The 23,010-nt window shown below is 39.5% G+C and overlaps 1 protein-coding gene and 1 pseudogene across 11 annotated transcripts in view; one reads left to right on the forward strand and one right to left on the reverse strand.

Moving 5' to 3' along the window:
- Positions 1-23,010, reverse strand: part of TMEM62 (transmembrane protein 62) — a 49,530-nt gene that overhangs the window by 6,140 nt on the left and 20,380 nt on the right. For 6 of the 11 annotated variants that reach the window (XM_021718528.1, XM_021718527.1, XM_008069943.1 and 3 more), the window contains 5 exons: positions 22,502-22,657; positions 19,334-19,493; positions 12,668-12,781; positions 3,708-3,792; positions 1,756-1,860 (listed from right to left, as the gene is read on the reverse strand). In XM_021718528.1, the coding sequence (XP_021574203.1) occupies positions 1,756-1,860; positions 3,708-3,792; positions 12,668-12,781; positions 19,334-19,493; positions 22,502-22,657 (620 nt within the window). The remainder of the gene's footprint in view (positions 1-1,755; positions 1,861-3,707; positions 3,793-12,667; positions 12,782-19,333; positions 19,494-22,501; positions 22,658-23,010) is intronic. The other 5 variants (XM_021718533.1, XM_021718534.1, XM_021718532.1 and 2 more) reach the window with 1 other exon arrangement.
- Positions 17,275-17,799, forward strand: LOC103272448 (annotated as a pseudogene).

Here is a 23,010-nt window from a genome sequence, read left to right on the forward strand (position 1 = left end):
GCTGCGGTGGCCGGGAGTGGCCACTGCACTCCAGTCTGGGTGACAGAGTGAGATTCCAACTCAAAAAAAAAACCCAAAAAAAAAAACAAGTGTTGAAAACAGCTTCAACCTAGTTTCCAACACAGAACTTACCTCCAAAGGGGATCTACCATAGTTTACACAGAATTGTAAAGTGTCACATTTTGATTTGTTCTCTGGGGGGAGTTACTAATGAGCAAAATGCAAAAGTGGAATAAAAGCGTAAGGTAGATTAGGCAACAAGTAGGCTAAATCTACTAACTGACTCTTAGTCACTAAGGGATATAAGCAAAAAAAGCCAAAAATAGACTTGCAGTGATTCTGCTTTCAAAAGTGGCCGAGTGACTTTTCAAGTACAGTTATGCATCACTTAACCACGAGGATATGTTCTAAGAAATGTGTCACTGTTAGGTGATTTTGTCCTTGTGCAAACACTGTAAAGTGTACTTACACAAACCTAGAGGTCTATAGCCTGCTACACACCTTTAGCTCCACTGGAATCTTATGGGACCACTGGTGTATATGTGGGTCCATCATTGACTAAAATGTCGTTATGCGACACGTTGTATTGGATATAATTATACAACAGAAAAGTTCAAATAAGCCTGAATTTATTGCTCATCTCAGTTCATCTCTTTCTGAGTTGAGTTTTTAAGAGTCATACTTTAGTAAATATTCAATTAACTACATACTAAGTATTGCGTTTAGTGCTAGGCATAGAAGGGAACAAAATAGACAAAACGCCAAAGGACAAAGGGAACTTAAACTCCTGAGCGCAAGCAATCCTCCCAACCTGCCTCCAATGCAGTTGGGACTACAGGCCCATGCCACCATGACCACCAAAGGATATTTAATTTAATTTAATTTTATTATTTATGTGGTTTTTTTTTTTTTTTGAGTCAACGTCTCACTCTGTTGCCCAGGCTGGACTGCAGTGGTACAATAATGACGATCACAGCTCACAGCAGCCTCAGTCTTCCAGGCTCAGATCCACCCCAAGTAGCTGGTATTACAGGCATGCACCACCAAGGCTGGCTATTTTTAAATTTTTTATAGAGATAAGATTTTACTATGTTGCCTAGGCTGGTCTTGAAGTACTGAACTCAAATAATCTGCCAACCTCAACCTCCCAAACTGCAAGGATTATAGGAGTGAGCCACCATGCCTGGCCTCAATGGACATTTTAATGAGGAAATAGATAATATACACAGAAGATAATCATAAACTCTGGTAAAGGTAATGATGGAAAAAGTGTGATGAAATAGAGGACAGAACTTTAAAGTTGTCAAAGAAGGTTGCTCTAAGAAGGTGGCATTTAAGCTTTTGTTAGGTTTCTACACAAATACTAATTCTTTTTTGCTTTTGTTTTTGTTTTTTTAGAGATGAGGTCTTGCTATATCACCCAGGCTGGTCTCGAATTCCTGGTCTCCAGCAATCGTCCCATCTTGGTCTCCCAAAGTACTGGGATTACAGGCATGAGCCACCACGCCTGGCCCTAAGTACTAATTATTTAATGTTCTTCTCAGTACCCTTAAGTTAGCTTGGTTTCAACTAAATGTCCTTTAAATGTGTTAGGAAAGAACTTTATTTTCTAAAACCATGTCCTAGGAAATGACCTATGAAGGATCCATGTGCCATTTGTTATGCCCTCAAGAGTCTAAATTATTCTTTTGTCAAAATTCTCAGTATATTCTTTGGCAGAATTCTCCACACTCTCAAGTTTACTAATTTACTTACCCAGCGCTGTATACAGGGTCAGCAACAACATAGAATAGTAGAAGATGTTTATTTTGCTCAAGACATGAAGGGAAAATGAGGTCAGATTTACAAATCCTGAAGGTTCTAAACAGAATAAATTTGAAAAATTCAGTGAGCACATATAAAGATCAATTTCTTTACAACATTTTCTAGAAGACTTTCATGAGCTATCAACCATAATCAGTAAATCATATATACGGGATACCAAAAAAATATATACACATTTAAAGTATGGCATTCACTCAAAAGATAGCGTTAATCAAATGAATGCTAGCATCACCATGCGAAAGGTAGGATAGTCAAAGAAAATGGCTGAAGCACGGTTGAGAAAACATCATACTACACATCGCTACTGTAATTTAATTTAACTTCAAAATGTAATACATAGATAACATCTCTTAAAATATGTGTATATATTTTTGGTACACCCTCCAGTGTACGTATATATATTATAAATGTCTAATAACTATACCATTGTGTAGTTGAGACATATATATAATTGTTTATATATCACAGTATATTAAACTCATATATATAATGACTGAAAACAATAGGCATACCTACCAGAGTACTATATACTATTTTATCTTTATTTAGGTTCAAAAGATAGTGTTTTATTCAAAGGATGACCAGATCTGTTTTCTATGGGATTTAATATCCAAATATACAAACTTCCAACAAGCATATCAAAAGTAAATTTAAAAATATCAAAATATCTTTATTTTAATTTTAAATGAGCATCTGTCCAAACAGTCCTTTCTTGTACAAAATGCAGTTCCTAACTCACAGCTATCTTCTTACACCAACTGAAAGGCATTCCTAGGTCAGGCACGGTGGCTCAAGCCTGTAATCCTAGTGCTTTAGGGGGCCATGGTGGGAGGATCACTTGAGCCCAGGAGTTCAAGACTAACCTGGACAACATGAGAAAACCCCATTTCCAAAAAAAAATTAGCCAAGCATGATGGTGCACACTTGTAGTACCAGGTACTAAGGAGGGAGGCAGGAGGATCCCTCAAGCCCAAGAGTTCGAGGCTGCAGTGAGCCATGATTGCGCCACTGCACTCTAGCCGGGGCGACAAAGCGAGACCCCAACTCTGAAGAAAAAAAAAAGAAAAGAAGAGAAAAAACGTATCCCTAAAGCTCTCCAAATGCTTTCCCAACACACTGACAAAAAGCCCAAGTATAAGGGCTTTACTCAGAGAAGCTCCATTCCATGGTTATAGACTAACCTACCATAGAGCCTCAGCCCCAAGCTAGCCATTTCTCTCATGCATAAACCAGTCAGCAGAAGATTAAATAAGTTATGTCTTTGTCAATTGACCAGCAAATTTATTTTATACTTATAACATTGCTCAGCCTGCTGACAGTTAATTTTATACAAAGCTTAATAATGCATGACCTTTCTTCGTGTACTACTCTCTCAGCTTTTTTGTTTTAGTCTGGTACTTCCCAAAGTATTAATCTACATATTCAGCTAGAATAACAAGTATTCATTCTTTTGTAAATTATTATTTAGCCATAAAGACAACCATTCTTTAAACTTTAAACAATGATTCTCTACTTTGGCTGCATATTAGAATAACCTAAGGGAGCTTATGGAAAATACCAGATCTCACCCTCCAGAGATTCTGATTTAAGTTAGCCTGGGATAGAAGGGGAGCTTAGGCAGCAATCCAGTGATTCTATACAGTTATGATTGGAGAAATATTGCTTTAGACAAAGCCTCATCTTACTGCCACGTAGCAGCAAAAATCTGAATTTTTTTTTTTCAAGATAACAGTCGTGGAAAGAAATATTATAGCTTGAAGGATACACCTTACAGAACTCATATAGAGACAATTTATATTGCTATTTGTCACTTGGCAATAGTGAGGGTATTATGTGATACTTTAAAATTAAGTCTTGTGCAAATAAAATGAACCGTAACTAACCTCTAAGCTCTGGGTATCCTCGATATCTAAAAGTAATGAGAATAGTGAGCTGGATCAGCACAATCAGCACAAAAAAGACCCGGGCCTGCAGAGGAATAGATGTTAATGTGAAATAGATACAAGAGTAGTTTCAGTTAAGATTTTTTAAATGGCTTCATCAATAAAAATGGAAATGGCATCTGTGATACTGTCATATAAGAAATATATATTTTGAGCCAGGCTCATGCCTGTAATCCCAGCACTTGGAAGGTGCAGGAGAGAGGATTACTTGAGCCCAGGAGTTCAAGACCAGCCTAGGCAACACAGGAAGACCTCTATGAAAAGATTAAAAAAATTAGCCAGGCATGGTGGCGTGTGCCTGTAGTCCCAGCAACTCAGAATGCTGAGGTGAAAGGATGGCCAGAGCTCAGGAGGTCAAGACTGTGGTGAACTATGATTGTGCTGCTGCCCTCTAGCCTGCATGACAGAGTGAGACCCCAACTAAAAACAAAAAGAAAAAGAAATATATATTTTGGCCTTCCTCCCCAGTTCCTGGTCAGGGCTCCCAAAATCCTCATAATGGTCTAAGTGATAATAATGATAGGAGCATCTTTTGTCATAATATTTCTTTTTTGTCCTTGGCTCCTAAAACCACTCAGGGATGATTAAGTTAAAGGAGAGGTTTTGTTATTCATAACAAGCCCCTTTCAAGCACACCATAGTTTATGTGAATGAGGCGACTTCTAGAAAACACTTAAGAACGAGGGCTGGTTGCCAGGGGGACTAACGATGTGATCAGAGGGTGAGACGTTTCCATCTCATATCAACCCCCTTCCTCTGTCGAGGTAGAGGAGCTGCAGATTGAATGAATCACCAAAGGCCAGTGATTTAATCAGTCATGTCAGCATAATGAAGCTTCCAAAAAACCTAACTGAAGGTATTGAGAGAGCTTCCAGGCTGGTGAACACATGGGAAAGTGGCATGAGCCTGAAGAGGGCATGGAAGTTCCATGCTCCAACCCCAATACCTTGCCCTATGCATCTCTTCCATTTGGCTGTTCCTGAGTTGTTGTGTGTGTGTGTGTGTGTGTGTGTGTGTATATATATATATATTTTTTTTTTTTTTTTTTTTTGAGTTGGAGTCTCACTGTGTCGCCCAGACTGGAGTGCAGTGGCTGCTCCCGGCCACCGTAGCCTCGACCCGCTTGGCTCTGGCGATCCTTCCGCCTCAGCCTTCCAAGTAGCCGGAATTACAGGCATGCGCTACCACGCCCGGCTGATTTTTTTATTTATTGTAGAGATGAGGTCTCGCTGCCCAGGCGGGTCTGGAACCCGCGGGCTCAGGCAATCCACTCACCTCAGCCTCCCAAAGGCGCGGGATTACAGGCTGAGCCACGGAGCCCGGCTCTGAGTTGTATATTTTTATAATAAACCAGTAATCTAGTAGTAAAATGTTTTTTTGAGCTCTGTGAGCCATTCTAGCAAATTATTGAACCTTAAGAGGGGGTCTTGGGAACCTCTGGTTATAGCCCGTCAGAAGCACAGGTGACAACTTGGACTTACAATTGGCATCCGAAGAGGGGAGGGGAGGGGTGAGGTTGGGAAGGGCAACCTTGACTTTAACCAGAGCACTCTGTGCTCACTTCTGGCAGTTTAGTGTCAGAACTGAGTTAAGTTGTAAAACACCCAGTCAGTGTCCACTTAGAATTGAATTAATTGCTTGGTTTGGTAAAACCCACACATCTGGTGTTAGAAATGTTATATGAGTATAATGAGAAGCATAATTGTGGGGTTTTTTTATTTTTAGCATCATTAACAAAAATATGACACTATAACAAAAATATATGGCCCAAAAAAAATCAAACATCTGAGCCACCAACAAAGAAAATATAAATTCCCTCAGCATTAATTACCTTACTGAATTTAGATACTAAGACTAATATTGAAGCTAAGTAGTTTTTTGTTTTTTTTGTTGTTTTTTTTTTGAGTTGGAGTCTCACTCTGTCGCCCAGACTGGAGTGCAGTGGCTGCTCCTGGCCACTGCAGCCTTGACCTGCTGGGCTCCAACGATCCTTCCACCTCAGCCCTCCAAGTAGCTGGAACTACAGGCGCGCGCTACCACACCCGGCTAATTTTTTGATTTTTTGTAGAGATGAGGTCTCGCTGCCCAGGCGGGTCTCGAACCCGTGGGCTCAGGCAATCCACTCACCTCAGCCTCCCAAGGCGCGGGATTACAGGCTGAGCCACCGAGCCCGGCTTAAGTAGTTTTATATAGTTATATTAAGTGCTAAAGTTAAAACAGTCCATTTTCATTGTACTAGGAGAAGAATAATTTCTTTTAAAGTTAGGCTGGGCATGGTGGCTCATGCCTGTAATTGCAGTGCTTTGGCAAACTGAGGCAGGAGGACTGTTTGAGGCAGGAGGACTGTTTGAGGCCAGAAGGTCAAGATCAGCCTGGGCAACATAGTGAGACCCTGACTCTACAAAAACAAACTTAAAAATTAGCCAGGTGTGGTGGTATGTATCTGTAGTCCCAGCTACTCAGGAGGCTGAGGCAGCCTAGAAGTTTAAGGCTACAGTGACCTATGATTGTGCCACTGCACGCCAATCTAGGTGATAGAATGAGATCCTGTCTCTAAAATAATAAAACAAGATGGGTGCGATGGCTCACATCTGTAATTCCAGCGCTTAGGGAGGCAGAGGCAAGAGGATTGCCTGAGCTCACAGGTTCGAGACTAGCCTGGGCAACATGGCGAAACCTTGTCTCTACAATAAATAAAAAATTAGCCGGGTGTGGTGGTGCCTGCCTATAGTTCCAGCTACTTGGAAGGCTGAGGCAGAAGGATTGCCTGAGCCCAGCAGATCAAGGCTGTGGTGGTCGTGAGTATGCCACTGCACTCTAGCCTAGGCGACAGAGACTCCAACTCAAAATAATAATAATAATAATAATAATAAAACAAAAATAAAGTTGTATAAGAGTAAAAAAAAAGAATACAGTGAAACTGCCTATTAATATGAGGTCAGGGGATAAAAGCTGTAGAAGCGACATGAGTCCTGCAAAGCTGCAGTTATTGTTAGAAATCAACAAATCAGGACCAGGTGTGGTGGGTCATGCCTATAATCCCAGCACTTGGGAGGCCGAGGTGAGAGGATTGCCTGAGCCCATGGGTTCAAGACCAGCATGGGCAACTTGGCGAGACCTCACCTCTACAATAAATTAAAAAATTACCCAGGTGTGGTGGCGTGCACCTGTAGTTCCAACTACTTGGAAGGCTGAGGCAGAAAGATCGCCTGAGCCCAGGAGATCTAGGCTGCATGTCTCTGCACGTGAGCCTGGGAGACAGAGTGAGCATGCCACTGCACTCTAGCCTGGGATACAGAGTGAGATTCTGACTCAAACAAGAAAAAAGAAAGGAATCAACAAATCTATTGTTTCTAAATTTTCTCTCCTCCTTGCATGATTGTTTACACAGCCACTTTAATAGAGAGCAATTGATTATCTTTATGTCCTGACCCCTGAACATAAGGTTGAGAAACATATTTTCTCTTAAACGATAAGCATATGGCTGTACAGATCTCCTTGACAGCATCCTGAAGAAACAAGGGACCCCACTTACCACATACCTTATTCTTAAACTATCTCTATAATGGCTTACTGTCTGGGGTCAGTAGCCGATGGTCAATGGTTGTGGGACTTGCTTTATGTAAGGGAGCAACAAACCTCACTCACCCCTCCCCACTCCTTCCCCTGCTTAAGCGACATCTAGTTTTCACTGCCAACGCCTGTGTCCTTAAGGTTACATGACCACCAGCACCAGCCTGCCTCTTCAAGGCCACATCTCCAGGCTGCGTAATCACCAACACTAGCCTGCTTCCTCAAGGTTACATCTCAGAACTACATGACCACCTCAGGACTATGTGTGCTATGTGACCACCAGATCCCAGCTAGGGGGTATAAGAGGGACCCGCCAAAAAAAACAAGCTGTGGGTTCTTCTCAAGGGCCAGTCTTCCTTTCCTTTCCCTCTAATGAATTTTCTTTCTTTTGTCTAGCCACTCGGCTCATTCTCTTTTTTCTCCACACTTGCCTTACACTGTACAGACAGCAACTATTATAAAATTTAAGAATGTTGTGTGAGATGTTTTTCCCTTGCCTTCTGGTAGACCTGAGATCTCACCCTGCACCTGGGACACACACCAAGGAGCTGGCTTCTGTTAAGCTATAGAGCAACACACACTCAGTGACAACATGAGCATACCCTGGATATGGCCCCAAGCAGGGGGTTGGAGCCTGGGGAGGGATTCTGGCAGTGGCCAAAGCAGAATGTCCCCTTCCCCTCAGGCTCCATGCCTGGGCATGTAGGTCATGCTGAGGCCGTGGGAAAAGTGTTCTCTGTGCCTGGTGACCACATCTTGCAGCTAGGCATACTGGATGTTCTCGTGCACCTTTCCTTGAGACAGTCAGCCCCTTGGGCTGATTCAGACCAGACTGGGCATGCCTGGATCAACGCCCATAATCTTTGGTTTTCTTTATTTCATTATAATACTAAAAATTCCACCCCTGGAGAAAATTCACAGCCATTTTGTGTACATACCATGTATGTATAAGCATCTTCTCACACTACATCTATGCACTAGAGACACTTCCCTTTTCACACTTAACCCTGCATTCCACCCTTTGTAAGATGCTATATAACCTGTATGTCTTTTACAATTGGGAGGAGTTTTTTCCTGTTCAGCGGGCCACTCCTGAACCATCTTCCCCATAAATAAACTACCAGATTAACACCCATATCTCGTCTGTTTTCTCCTTGTCATTTCTTTTTTTTCTTTTTTGAGTTGGAGTCTAACTCTGTCTCCTAGACTGAAGTGCAGTGGCATGCTCACGGCCACCGGTGCTGCGACCCACTGGGCTCAGGTGATCCTTCTGCCTCAGCCTTCCAAGTAGCTGGAACTATAGGCATGCGCCACCACGTCCAGCTAATTTTTTTTTTTTTTTGAGTTGGAGTCTCACTCTATACCCAGGCTGGAGTGCAGTGGCATGCTCACAGCCACCCCATTGTTGACCTGCTGGGCTCCAACAATCCTTCTGCCTCAGCCTTCCAAGTAGCCAGAACTACAGGCACGCACTATCACGACCAGTTAATTTTGATTTATTATAGAGACCATCCTTGGAATCAACTTGAGCCTGTTAGGAATACAGACTCTCAGGCCCCTTCTTAGACTTACTAAATTAGCATCTGCATTTTAATAACATCCCCAGGTGGCTTATATGTACATCAAAGTTTAGACAGGCTTGGTGGCTCAGCCTGTAATCCCAGTGCTTTGGGAGGCAGAGGTGAGTGGATTACCTGAACCCACGAGTTCGAGACCCGCCTGGGCAACTTGGTGAGACCTCATCTCTACAATAAATCAAAATTTAGCCGGGCGTGGTAGCGCGCGCCTGTAGTTCCAGCTATTTGGAAGGCTGAGGCGGAAGGATCGCCGGAGCCCAGCAGGTCGAGGCTATAGTGGCCGGGAGTGGCCACTGTACTCCAGTCTGGGTGACAGAGTGAGACCTCAACTCAAAAAAAACAAAACAAAACAAAATCCAAAGTTCCTGGATGCTAATCTAGGTGACTATAAAAATCCACAAAAAGGCTGAGCATGATGGCTCACACCTATAATCCTAGGGCTTTGGGAGTACGAGGCAGGAGGACTCAAGTCCCAGGAGTGCAAGACCAGTCTGGGCAACATAGGGAAACCCTCCATACACACACACACACACACACACACACACACACACACACACACACACAAAATATATATATATTTTATTTTCTCTATATATATATTCAGTATATATAGAGAATATATATATATATAGTAGAGGGAAAAATTGTAAACAACTTAAATGTCCAACAACAGGAAAGTGGTTAAATAAATTAAAGCATATCTATGACAACATAGTTATTATCATGTTTTATATACACACACACACATATATATATATATATATATATATAGAGAGAGAGAGAGAGAGAGAGAGAGAGAGAGAGAGAGAGAGCACGTGTGCGTGTACCCTGGTTGCAGTAACATGCACCTGCGGTCCCAGCTATTTGAGAGGCTGAGGTGAGAAGATTGCTTAAGGCCAGGAGTTTGAGGCTGCAGTGAGCTATGATGGCACTATTTCACTCCAGCCTGGGCTACAGAGTAAGATCCTGTCTTTAAAAAAAAAAAAAGAATACATGATTTAAAAGTTTGTAGTAGTAAGACTCAAATGCCCATTAATCATGTTTAAAAAGCTCAGTCATACATATAATAAAAGTAAATTAAAACAATACTGAATTCACATTTTTAAGTCTGTGAGGACATACACTAAAGCTATCTGTGGGAGATTTAAATATTCTTCTCAAAACTTTAGTGTATATCTTTTTTGTATTTTATGCTAATATCCAGGATAAAGGAGACCTGAAGGAAACAGAATGTAAACTGTCATAACTTCTCTGAAAGACAATTTAATAGTGTATGTTAAAAACTAAAAAAAAAAAAAAAATACCCATTTACTCATTTAGGAAGTATTTCTTAAGGGTCTACTATGTGCTAAGCATACCAAATAGACAAAAAATTCTCTGCCCTCATGGGAATTATATTTTAATGAGGGAAGACTTGAAGGGAGAGAATGACAATAAATAATAAATAATTTGTGTAGTTATATAATAAATAAGTAAAGTATATAAAATAGTGTGCCTACCCTTTGATCTAGCAATTCACTTCTAGAAATTTATCTCAAGAAACTATGTTGATATATATATATATATATATATATAAGCATTATTTATATAGTAGAGGGAAAAATTGTAAACAAATGTCCAACAACAGGAAAGTAGTTAAATAAATTAAAGCATATCTATGATGATATAATATAGTTATTATCATGTTATAAAATAATTTAAAAATGATATGAGAAAATAGTCAAGACAAATTCCTTAGAGGGAATAAAATCAGGCAGCAAAAGAGAATAAGAGTATTTTATTTTATATTAAAAACTCATATACAAATGTATATGAGAGAGAAAAATAAACCAAGAGGCTCATGATAACAAATACAATGGTAATAATGAGTAGTGTGATAAAAGAATGATGTGAGCCATGCTCAGTGGCTCAGCCTGTAATCCCGCACTTTGGGAGGCTGAGGTGAGTGAATTGCCTGAGCCCGCGGGTTCGAGACCTGCCTAGGCAACTTGGTGAGACTTCATCTCTACAATAAATCAATAAAAACTTAGCCGGGCTTGGTAGCTCGCGCCTGTAGTTCCAGCTACTTGGAAAGCTGAGGCGGAAGGATCGACGGTGCCCAGGCCGGGAGCGGCCACTGCACTCCAGTCTGGGTGACAGAGTGAGACTCTAACTCAAAAAAAAAAAAAAAGAATAATGTGGAGCTGATTTCAGTTTATCTATTTCTAAAGTGTTCAAATTTCTACAATGAGCATGTTTTATCAATGTAGGAAGAAATATTATTCTTTAAAAAATTTTAATTCAAGTTAGCATAGTCTGTATAATTCCCTTAGTTATCTTAATTTTATAGGTTGGTAGAACATGTCCCAAATAACCTGTCTGCTTCTTTGAGTTCAAATCAACTTAAAAGTATTTTATTAGCCAGGCACGGTGGCTCACGCCTGTAATCGCAGCACTTTGGGAGGCAGAGGTAATAGGATTGCCTGAGTCCAGGGGCTCGACACCAGCCTGGGTAACTTGGTGAGATCTCGTCTCTACAATAAATCAAGAAAGTAGCTGGGCATGGTGGCATGCGCCTGTGGTTCCAGCTACTTGGAAGGCTGAGGAGAAGGAATTGCTTGAGCCCAGCAGGCCGAGGCTGCAGTAGCCATGAGTGTGCCACTGCACTCCAGCCTGGGCGACAGAGTGAGACTCTGACTCAAAAAAACAAGGGCTGAACACAGTGGCTCAAGGCTGTAATCCTAGCACTTTGGGAGGCCAAGGTGAGAGGATTGCCTGAGCCCAGGTGTTCAAGACCAGCCTGGGCAACTTGGTGAGACCTTGTCTCTACAATGAATAAATAAATAATTAGCTGAGTGTGATAGCACATGCCTGTAGTTTCAGCTACTTGGAAGGCTGAGGCAGAAGGATCACCTGAGCCCAGCGCGTCGAGGATGTGGTGGCTGTGAACACGCCACTGTACTCCAGCCTGGGCTACAGAGTGAGACTCCAACTCAAAAAAAAAAAAGCATTTTATTCTTCTAAACAAATAACTACACTTTTATAAGGTGCAGATTTTTTGTTATATGATTACAGTAGTCCTTATTCATGGGGGGCACATTCAAGACCCCCAGTGGATGCCTGAAGCCTCTGATAGATAGTACTGAGCCCTATACAGATTATGTTTTTTTCCTATACATATATATATACATATGAAAAAGTTAAATTTATAAATTAGGTACAATAAGAGATCAATAATAACTAATAATAAAATAGGACAATTATAACAATATGCTGTAATAAAAGTTATGTAACTATAGTCTGTCTCTCTCTCTCTAGATATCTTATTGTATGTAATATTTTTGGACCATGGATGACCCAGGGTCATCATGGAAAGTGAAACTATGGGCCAGATGTGGTGGCTCACACCTGTAATCCTAGCACTTCAGGAGGCCAAGGTGGATCGCTTGAGTCCAGAGTTCAAGACCAGCCTAGACAACATAGTGAGATCTCATCTTTACAAAAAATCAGAAAATTAGCCAGGTTTGGTGGCACATGCCAACAGTCCCAGCTACTTGGGAGGCTGAAGTGGAAGAATTATCTGAGACCAGGAGGTAGAGGCTGCAGTAAGCTGTGATTATGCCACTGCACTCCAGCCTGGGTGACAGAGTGAGACCCTGACTCAAAAAAAAAAAGTGATACTGTGGATAAGGGGGAGCTACTCTATATTATTTAGGACTATGCATTTACCAAACCCAGCAACATATACAATGTTTAATTGAATTCACTTACCACAATGTAGTAGTCAGTACGGAGAATAAATGATGCCAAGGGATCAAAACTGAGATGAATATTCTCTTGAACAGAAAATGTGTGGTGAACACTCTTACTTCTTCCAGCAGAATCCTAGTAATAAACACAGAAGAGAAATAACTGTCATGTACATTAAATATGGATGATATTCTAAACTATGCATATTACTTACAAAAATAAGTTTCTAATAACTTTTGTCAGTTATCTATGACTAGCTACACTTTCTTCATTTACTTTTTTTTTTTTTTTTTGAGCTGGAGTCTCACTCTGTCACCCAGACTGGAGTGCAGTGGCCGCTCCCAGCCACCGCAGCCTCGACCTGCTGGGCTCCAGCGATCCTTCCGCCTCAGCCTTTCGAGTAGCCGGAATTACAGGCATGTGCTACCACGCCCGACTGATTTTTTTATTTATTGTAGAGATGAGGTCTTGCCTGCCCAGGCGGGTCTCGAACCCGCGGGCGCAGGCAATCCACTCACCTCAGCCTCCCAAAGGCGCGGGATTACAGGCTGAGCCACCAAGCCCGGCTTCATTTACTTTTGATTCTCCCTATAAGTGCTCTTAACAGCGTTTCTTTTAAACCGTGTGATTCTAAATTTGAATAGGAAATATCAGTATGCACTCACAATGTATTTTCTCTTTTTTAAAAAATCTGCATTTCCCTCTGTTCACAAAAAAAAAAAAAAAAAAACCTTGAATTAATAACAAATCCAATAGCATTTATCTAGGTAGGTCGGTGCCAGACTGTGGTCTCAAAATACCATTTCTCACTACAAGAAACCAGTGCTCTTTAGGGAAATGGCTGATTCCAGTTTTTGCGTAAGAAATGCACAAGAAGAGCTTGGAATAGCTTGTCAAACGAGAAAGTAAGAAAACTAACAAAGACAACTGGGATTGTGTCAAAGGACTTAGTGATCAACAGGAAGAGGATCCCACTAGACACAGATGGAACAATTTAAGCATTGAAAACAATAAATGCAATGGATTGAAACACATCAAAGTATATACATTTTTCAAAGCTTTGAATTCATAATAATACTAAAAATAAAAAGATTCATTGGTCACCTATGGCAGATGCTTAAGAAGCAACTCATTATTCTGAAAACTGTTTTAGTAAAGGGGTGATGGGGAATCAAGAATTTATCCTGCATTTCCTGTATGACCAAACAGATAAGGGAAGTTCTTTTCTTTTTATGACTTTCTAATTAATCCTCCTATAATAAGGAGAGAACATTTGAATATCACAATTGTATAACTAATGATAAACTGGATCTAGGCAAATATTATCAATAGCTACTAAAAAGCCTTGAGTGAAAAGCTGATGAAAGGATGAGCCAGCAGTGTGCTGGAGCTTGCTTAACTGGCTCACAAGGTCTAATTTTTAAATTTTCAGCAATTTTGCAAGTCAGTTAACATGGTGTTGATAGCATAATACCAGCCATGGTAGAAACATTTATATTATAAGAATTGGTACAAATCAGGAAAGTACTACAAATCAGGTTCCTCCTCCACACCTGCAACATGCCCCAAGTCGGTGGTTAAATATATACTAGCACATAGTGGATAAAGCTACCAACACCTGAATACACTGATCCATCTCAATATCACATAAAGAGAGACAACCAGATATATGGGCAGCCTGTTAAAAGGGTATAACATCAGATGAAGTAGTCTTGCCAAAAAACAGGCAGAGGCAGATCTGATCAAACCTCTAAATCTAAATACCAATTATAGAAATAAGGGGAGTGGGATAGGGGAACATATTAAATGATACCATAAGCTGGGTGAAATGGCTTATGCCTATAATCCCAAGCAATTTGGGAGGTCCAAGTAGAAGGACTGCTCGAGCCCAAGAGTTTGAGACTAGCCTAGGCAACATTACAAGACCCCCATCTCTACAAGAAATCAAAAATTTAGCCAGGTGGGATGGTGCATGCCTGTCGTCCCAGCTACTTGGGAGGCTCAGGTGGAAGGATAGGTTGAGCCCAGGAGTTTGAGGCTGTGGTGAGCTATGATGGTGCCACTGTACTCCAGCCTGGGTGACAGAGTGAGACGCTGATTAAACAGGGATATAAATAGCAAAAAGGATATAACAGGGATATAAATAGTAAAAAGACACCACAGGGATATAAATAGCAAAAATCTAGAATGCAGAGACCTCTATAAGACCAAGTTCCAGTTTCCAAAGCAAATAAATTAAGGGGAAAGAAAAAGTATGGGAGGCAGGGGAGGGAACCTATAGAGTAAAAGAGATGAAAGAGACAAGTCAGCTAAATGCAATGCATAAATCTTGTTTGGATTCTGATATGAATCAATGAAATGCAAATATCTACATATCACACACTGGAAAAACTGAATACTAGCTAGTCTGATGTTAAGAAATTGCTATTAATTTTTCAGGTGTGATATGGCATTATGATTATGTTTTTAAAATAGTCCTTATCTGTTAGTGACACAGCTTGATATGTTTACAGATGAAATGACATCATGGTGCAAGGAGGAGAGATAGAGAGAAAGACGAAACAAGATTGGTTATAAATTAATAATTGTTGAGATTGACTAGTGGATACATAAAAGTTCATACAGTATTAACTCCACATAATTTTAAAATTTCTCATAAAAAATTTTAAAATAACAAAAAGAACTTATACTAGTGTTTATTAAACTTTTGTTGCTCAAAATGTGCTTATCTTAAATTATAGATTCTTGTTTTAAAGCAGAGATTTTCTTCAATTTTGAGACTAGAGATTCCTCAAGTCTACTCTTTAAGTTGGTTCTTAAATCTTAGTGCACATCAGAAACACCTCATGAGATTGTTAAGCTAGATTGCTGGGTCCTATCTCCAGAGTTTCTGATTCAGTGGGTTTAGGATGGGACCTGAGAATGAGAATTTCTAGCAAGTTCCTAGGTGATGTTTGATGCTGCTAGTCCAGGACCCACACTGAGAGTTGATCTAAAGGTTTAGTTTTTAGTAGGCTGCTAGGTACCTATAGATATTCAACAAATATAGTGAGTAGATAAAATATTAGATGATAACTTTTCACACAGATTTTGAGTTTCAAATCAGACTTATCTATAGTGTACTGTATTTAAAAGGACAGAACTTTCCCATTAATCAATGAGGGGACCAAGTTCCCTATTCAGTATTCAGTAGATTAATTATTTAAAGTTATATATATAAGACAGAAAACAGACCAGTGGTTGCCTGGGGTTGAGGATGGGATGAAGGCAGATTGCAAAAGGGTATAAGAAAACTATTGAGGGAAATGTACCATTCGATTGTAGTAACAGTTTCAAGAATGTAGATATGAGGGAGATCCAAAAAAAACAGAATAATTTTTTGGAGGGCAGGCCCTTTGTAGTACTGGCTTCCCCAACAAGGTAAGTTCTAGGAATCCATTGGCATCAGTGTACCAGCTAGTGTTGTTGTGGGAGGCTGCATTCGACTTCAGTGAAATTTTTTTTGAGATTCAATGTGTTTGCCCATTTCATGATGGGTGATTTACAAGCACACCTGCCCACACTGTGCTGAGTGTTCAGCAGTTTTTGACCAAAAACAGCATGACCCCCATTCCCCACCCACCCTATTCATACAATCTTGCCCCAAGTGACTTTTTTGATTATTTCCCCGGGATGGAAAAACTCCTCAAAAGGAAACGTTTTGCCTATGTGGAATACGTGAAACAAAAACAGCATAAGCACTAAAAGACATCAAAATTGACTAGTTCAAAACTGTTTTGAGCAATGGAAAAAGTGTCTCCATAGGTGTATTGCACCAAACAGAGAGTATTTTGAAGATGACTGAAATTTAAACATGTAAAAACAATTACACAATTGTTCATAAATAAATTCCAGGGTTTTTTTAGTTCCCCCTCGAATATGTCAAAGCTCATCAAACATACACTTAAAATACATAGTTTGTTGTATGCAAATTATACCTCAATAATGTAGTAAGAAATGTTATACATATGAAAAGTATATGATTTCCCAATTTTACTAAGGATTCAACTAAGCATCCAGAAATGCTGAGAGGAACATAAGCTATAGTTTTTCTTCGTAGAACTAGAAACTGTATTTCTTATTGAGAAAATAATACACTGGGGTCCTGAGGCAAGCCAAGAATCTGGTGTTTCCCATTGCTCCTACTTCTTCTCATGATTGTAAAGATAGAGAATAATTTATTCTAGATGTAAAGATAGAGAATAATTTATTCTAGATGTAAAGATAGAGAATAATTTATTCTAGATGTAAAGATAGAGAATAATTTATTCTCTTTAAAATGATTCAACTTCTAATATGAAAGACATTTAGAGTTCATCCCCTGTCATATCTCCTTCTACATTCTCCCTATAAGTTTCTGTTCCTTCTATGCACAACACTTCAAAGATGGGTGACATAGCAATGTGCTCTCTCTTGTGCAGACATACAAGTTTCCCCATTACAAACTGAAGATAAAATTACCCACTACATAGGATTTATCATATGGATTAAATAAAAAAATTATAAGTGCCTGACATCTCCTTAGAAGGAACTCAGGGCAGTTGCAGTCGTGTTCTCTGTTTTCCTGTCCTCCTGCCAGCGCCTCCTGGATGGCTTCCCAAAACTGCGACCCAGCCACGGCAGTGTCGTTGCCGCCAGTAAGAGCCGAGTCTAGTGGGGGCGCCGCCCCGGGCCCCGTGGACAAAAGGCTACAGCAGGAGCTGATAACCTTAATGGTGTCTGGTGACAAAGGAATTTCTGCTTTTCCTGAATGAGACAACCTTTTCAAATGGGTAGGGACCGTCCATGGAGCAGCTGAACAGTGTATGAAGACCCGAGGTATAAGCTCTCTGGAGTTCCCCAGAGGCTACCCTTACAATGCGCCCACAGTGAAATTCCTTATGCTCTGCTACCACCCCAACGTGGACACCCAGGGTAACATCTGCCTGGACATCCTGAAGGACTAGTGGTCTGTCCTCTATGACATCCTGCTCTCCATCCAGAGCCTGCTAGGAGAACCCAACATCCATAGCCCTTTAAGCACACACGCTGCCCAGCTCTGGAAGAATCCCAGAGCTTTTAAGAAGTACCGGCAAGAAATCTACTCAAAGCAGGTCTCCAGTCAGGAGCCCTGACCCGGGCTGTCCAGCCTCTCCTGTGTCGTCTTTTATTTTATCTTTTCCTTAGATGACCTGTACTTTCCTTGATCTTGAGCTGTGGTATTATTTTTGTTTTGCTTGTTTTTTAAATTAAGTCTTTGGTAGAGCCCTTGTGATGTATACTAAATAAATATGTTTTAGTTGGAAAAAAAAAAAAAAAGAAGGAACTCAGTAAATAATTCCTTCCTGCTCAACCTGTCTCTGTAGGAGGGAAAAAAGATAACGAAAATAATTACATGAGTTTTTCTGAAAACTTACTTGGGGTTTCAGAGACAACATTAGAAGATGAAATAGTTTTTAAAAACTATTATCAAATCATAAAACTGTAGAAATTGGCCAATTCTTTTTTTTTTTGAAACTAATTTCTGAGCACAGCTTATCCCTGAAAGAGTTTAATGAAACTGCTCTATTTGGTAATGATAACCATTTTCTACTCTGGCAGGTGCTAATGAATTAAATGCCCCAAACTGAATCGGAGTAAGGATAGGCAGACCGGTACTGCATATGCTAACAATGCATACTCCCCAAGCAAAAATGTTCCATGATGCCTTGAAAATTCTGTGTCCTAGAGTTTTCAAATAGTGACACAATTTTCCTACACTTGAGCCAACAATCAAAGGCACGAATTATCATAATACTATAAGAAAGAGGCGGGGCTCGGTGGCTCAGCCTATAATCCCTGCACTTTGGGAGGCCGAGGTGAGTGGATTGCCTGAGCCCGAGGGTTCGAGACCCGCCCCGGCAACTTGGTGAGACTTGTCTCTACAATAAATCAAAAAACCAGTCGGGCATAGTAGCGCACACCTGTAGTTCTAGCCACTTGGGAGGCTGAGGAGGAAGGATCGCAGAGCCCAGCAGGTCAAGACTGCGGTGTCTGGGAGCATGCCACTGCACTCCAGTCTGGGGGACAGAGTGAAACTCCAACTCAAAAAAAAAAAAAAAAGAAAAGAAAAGAAAGATATTGGCAGCAGTGGGAAACTGCCAGGGGAAGGAGCGAGGGTGCACACTTTATCAATAAAGGTACCAGATCTCAAACCAGGTGATGTGGGGACCAAAGTGAAGCCCAAATTTTACCCATACAATGACTATTTGTATACCTAACCCTGAATTGTAACCCACATCTTTAAAATAAAAATTAAAAAGGCATGGATACATAATACATGTTTTCTGACATATTCTATTATCTTTTGGTATACTGGGAAATTTGTCCCCATTATTAAAAGACCTTGTTCAAAGTTGGAAGAAAACAAGAGAATGGTTTCCTGGAGTTAAAAAAGGGGGGGACCATGGCCAGTAGTTGCACACTCCTCCTCTGCCTAGTTTTTAGTCTAATAGTAGAATTACTCCTGAGTGCCCACTTTTAGAATATACTAAACAGAGTATATTTAGAATGTTAAGTTAAACATAGTTTCTTTACCAGTTGACTAAAAAATCCCAAATCAGAAATCACTGTGACTACAGCACAATGATTTTTACAGCATTTACAAGTAAATCCAAATTAGTAACTTACCTGGACAAGCACTTCTATGTTATGTGTCCCATTGCTGTAGTTTCTAGGGTTCCACTTTAGTATGTAAATAGGGCCAGACAAATGAACAGCCTGTCCTAAATGAATTCCATCAATCTCAACTGTGACAGAAGTAATGGAGGATAAGGAAAAGGCCAAGACTCTAAAATGAGAGCATATATAAAACACAAGGATTTAGGTATTTTTCATTGTTTTATAAAGGAAAATACCTCTATTGTAACTTGAAAATATATAAGTATAGGCAGAGTCATCACACTGTACAACTATTGGGACCACGATTCATATGATCTGGTTTCTTTATGAATGGTGACTTTTAGAAGTTGTACAATTCAGTAAAAATGAATTGGTGAAAAATTAGGAACTATTCCTTTACTTTTTACTTTTCAGAAAGAAAAATCAACACTTTTCTTTTTTAACATGACACTTTAGCATAAGAAAAATCAATTTTCTTTTAACAAAGGTAAATTTTTTTAAAGGTAGAGTTAAGGTAGATTCAAAGTTCTTTCTGAAGAAATTTCTGAAGTCCTGTTTTCTCTTAGGAAAAGATCATAGGGTGGGCTTTTCATTTTGTTAATCTAATATCAAACATACCATGTTCTTATTTAGTTCCTGGTGTATCTGAAGCAAAGTCACAAGTAGGACTAGACTACCAGGCCCTTTCAAAGTATGACATCTAACCCTGATATCCAGGTCCCATCAAAAAACCCGAACAACAAATGTGTGCTCTGCTTCACTGGTGATGAAAATAGTAAATATAAACATCTTGGTACTATTTCTTTCTAATTAATTAGTAAATATTTTAAAAATTATAATATCCATTAACAATAAGAGTACTATTAATTTGATAATCATACTGTTTGGTAATATTATAAATTAGTATCCGGCCGGGCTCAGTGGCTCAGCCTATAATCCCAGCACTTTGGGAGGCTGAGGTGAGTGGATTGCCTGAGCCCACGGGTTCAAGACCCGCCTGGGCAACTTGGCGAGACCTCATCTCTACAATAAATCAAAAAATTAGCCAGGCGTGGTAGCGCGCGCCTGTAGTTCCAGCTACTTGGAAGGCTGAGGTGGAAGGATCACCGGAGCCCAGCAGGTCAAGGCTGCGGTGGCCAGGAGTGGCCACTGCACTCCAGTCTGAGCAACAGAGTGAGACTCCAACTAAAAATAAATAAATAAATAAATAAATAAAAATTAGTATCTATTTTTAAAGGTAATTGGATACCTGTTACACTGCTGGGGGGAGTGCAAAATGGTGCAACCACCATAGAAAACAGTATGGCAGCTCTGTAAAAAATTAAACATGGACTTACCATATGATTCAGCAATTCTACTTCTGGGTATATATCCAAAAGAAGTAAAAGCAGGGGCTTGAACAGATATTTGTATACCCATGTTCATAGAAGTATTATTTAATGTAGTCAAAAGGTAGAAACAACACAAGTGTTCACTGACAGATGAATGGATAAACAAAATGTAGTATATATATGAAATGGAATATTATTCAACCTTTTTTTCTTTTTTTTTGAGTCAGGGTCTCATTCTGATGTTCAGGCTGGAGTGCAGCGGCACACTCACAGCCACCACAGCCTTGACCTGCTGGGCTCAGTTGATCTTGCCTCAGTCAGCCTCTCAAATAGCTAGAACCACAGGCATGCACCACCACATCCGGCTAATTTTTTAAATGTATTTATTGTAGTGATAAGGTCTCTCACAGTTGCCCAGACTGGTCTCAGACACCGGGTTCAGGCAATTCTCTCGCCTCCATCTCCCAAAGTGTAGGCATTATAGGCGTGAGCCACTGCACCCAGCCTCAACCTTTAAAAGGAAGGAAATTCTGACATATACTACAATATGGATGAACTTTGAGGACATCATGTTAAATGAAATGAGCCAGTCACAGAAGGACAAATACTGGATGATTCTACTTATATGAGTTAGCTAGAATAGTCAAATTCATAGAGAGACAGAGAGAAGAACAGTATTTGCCAGAGAATGGGAAAAGGGAAAAATGGGAAATTATTTTTTAATAGATAAAGAATTTCCATTTCGGAAAATATCCATTTTCAGAAAAAAGTCCTCGAAATGGATAGTGGTAATGGTTACACAACAATGTAAACTTAATACCATTGACCTGTACACTTAAATGGTTAAAATGGTACATTTTATGCTATGCATATTTCACCATGATTAAAAATAACAGTGACTTTAGTTCCACAAAGAAAAAATTGGGAAATCTTTATCAACAGTAAAAAAAAAATTCAAACTCTTTCACCTACCATCCTCTTCTAGAACCCTACTTTAAAGAAATTATTCAGGTGAAGAAAGACTCTATATGTACCAGATGTACATCCCCAAATAAGAAAAAGTCAAAAAGTTTACCAATAAGATATGGAAGTAGTTCAATAAACTGTGAAACATTCTCTGTGTTGAAAAAAAAATAGGAATTAGAATAGACTGTGCATTATAGCTATATAATCATAAAAGTGTATGCCTGAGAAGGAACATTCAGAAATGCTACTAGTAGTTGCATTAGAGGGAAAAAAATACACTTATAACCCTGTCACTCTTTTTTCCAAAGGTTGTTATGTTCTATTACTTTTCAAAAAAAATTTTTAAAATAACATTTTATAACATTTCATAAAGTACCCTTACATTTGAAAAAAGTGATGTCTCTTTGCAAAAAGAATGTTCATGTTCCATTAGGATTCTATTAAATTACATCATCAAATTCACATGCCAGCTGAATTTCTAATTCCATAAGAATTATAGCTTTTGCTTACTTTTTTAGAAGGGTTATGTAGCTAAATGAAAAAAAATTTCTGCTATATAATGCAATTGTTAAAAAGTAAGTTATAAAGTAATATGTACATTATGCTGATAACAATATAAAAACATGTAAACAAAAAAGCTGGCATGAAATACACACAAATAATAAACAGGCCGGTTGTTTAAAAAAATGTCATCAGCTTAAAAAATCAGATATTTTTTAACTGAATGGGAATGAAACACTAAGCAATCTATATAAAATGTTTAGGTTGTTGAGAAAACTAAGGTGGGGCATCTCATAGCTTTCACATGTCAATACAATCACAATGACTTATTCTCTATTATTATCAAACTGAAAGAAAATTCTGAAAAACTGCTACATACCTGATGTGTGTTGAGTATAGGAGTCTTTCTAGTGGCTCATGTTTAGCACAGCTATAGAGGAGTGATTTAGGATTGGTGATAAGAACCACAGGCCACTTGCCAAAGATCAAGTCTGCAAAGCTAAAGAGGTCATGATCAAAAGCAAAGATGCGGTACCTGGAGACCAGAGGACAATAAGAAAATTTAGTCACTTCATATTAGAAGAGGGCATGAAGGTAATATACAGAACAAATGTAAAAATACATAACTAGGACTATTTATCACCATGACTTTGTATACAGAAGAAATAATATTGTTTCTCTTTCTTCCCTTGCCCCTATCATTTTATCCTTCACATTTGTCACATCAAATGGGCTCTGATAGAGGCAGTGAATCCAACTGTGCACTGGAACAATGCCTGGTCATAACATGTACTCTTTAATTTTAATTTTTATTCATTTATTTATTTATTGAGTTGGAGTCTCACTCTGTCACCCAGACTGGAGTGCAGTGGCCGCTCCCGGCTACCG

This window comes from Carlito syrichta, unplaced genomic scaffold (assembly GCF_000164805.1).
Source record: "Carlito syrichta isolate Samal-C Ts95f unplaced genomic scaffold, Tarsius_syrichta-2.0.1 Scaffold312570, whole genome shotgun sequence".
Classification (NCBI taxonomy): Eukaryota; Metazoa; Chordata; class Mammalia; order Primates; family Tarsiidae; genus Carlito; species Carlito syrichta.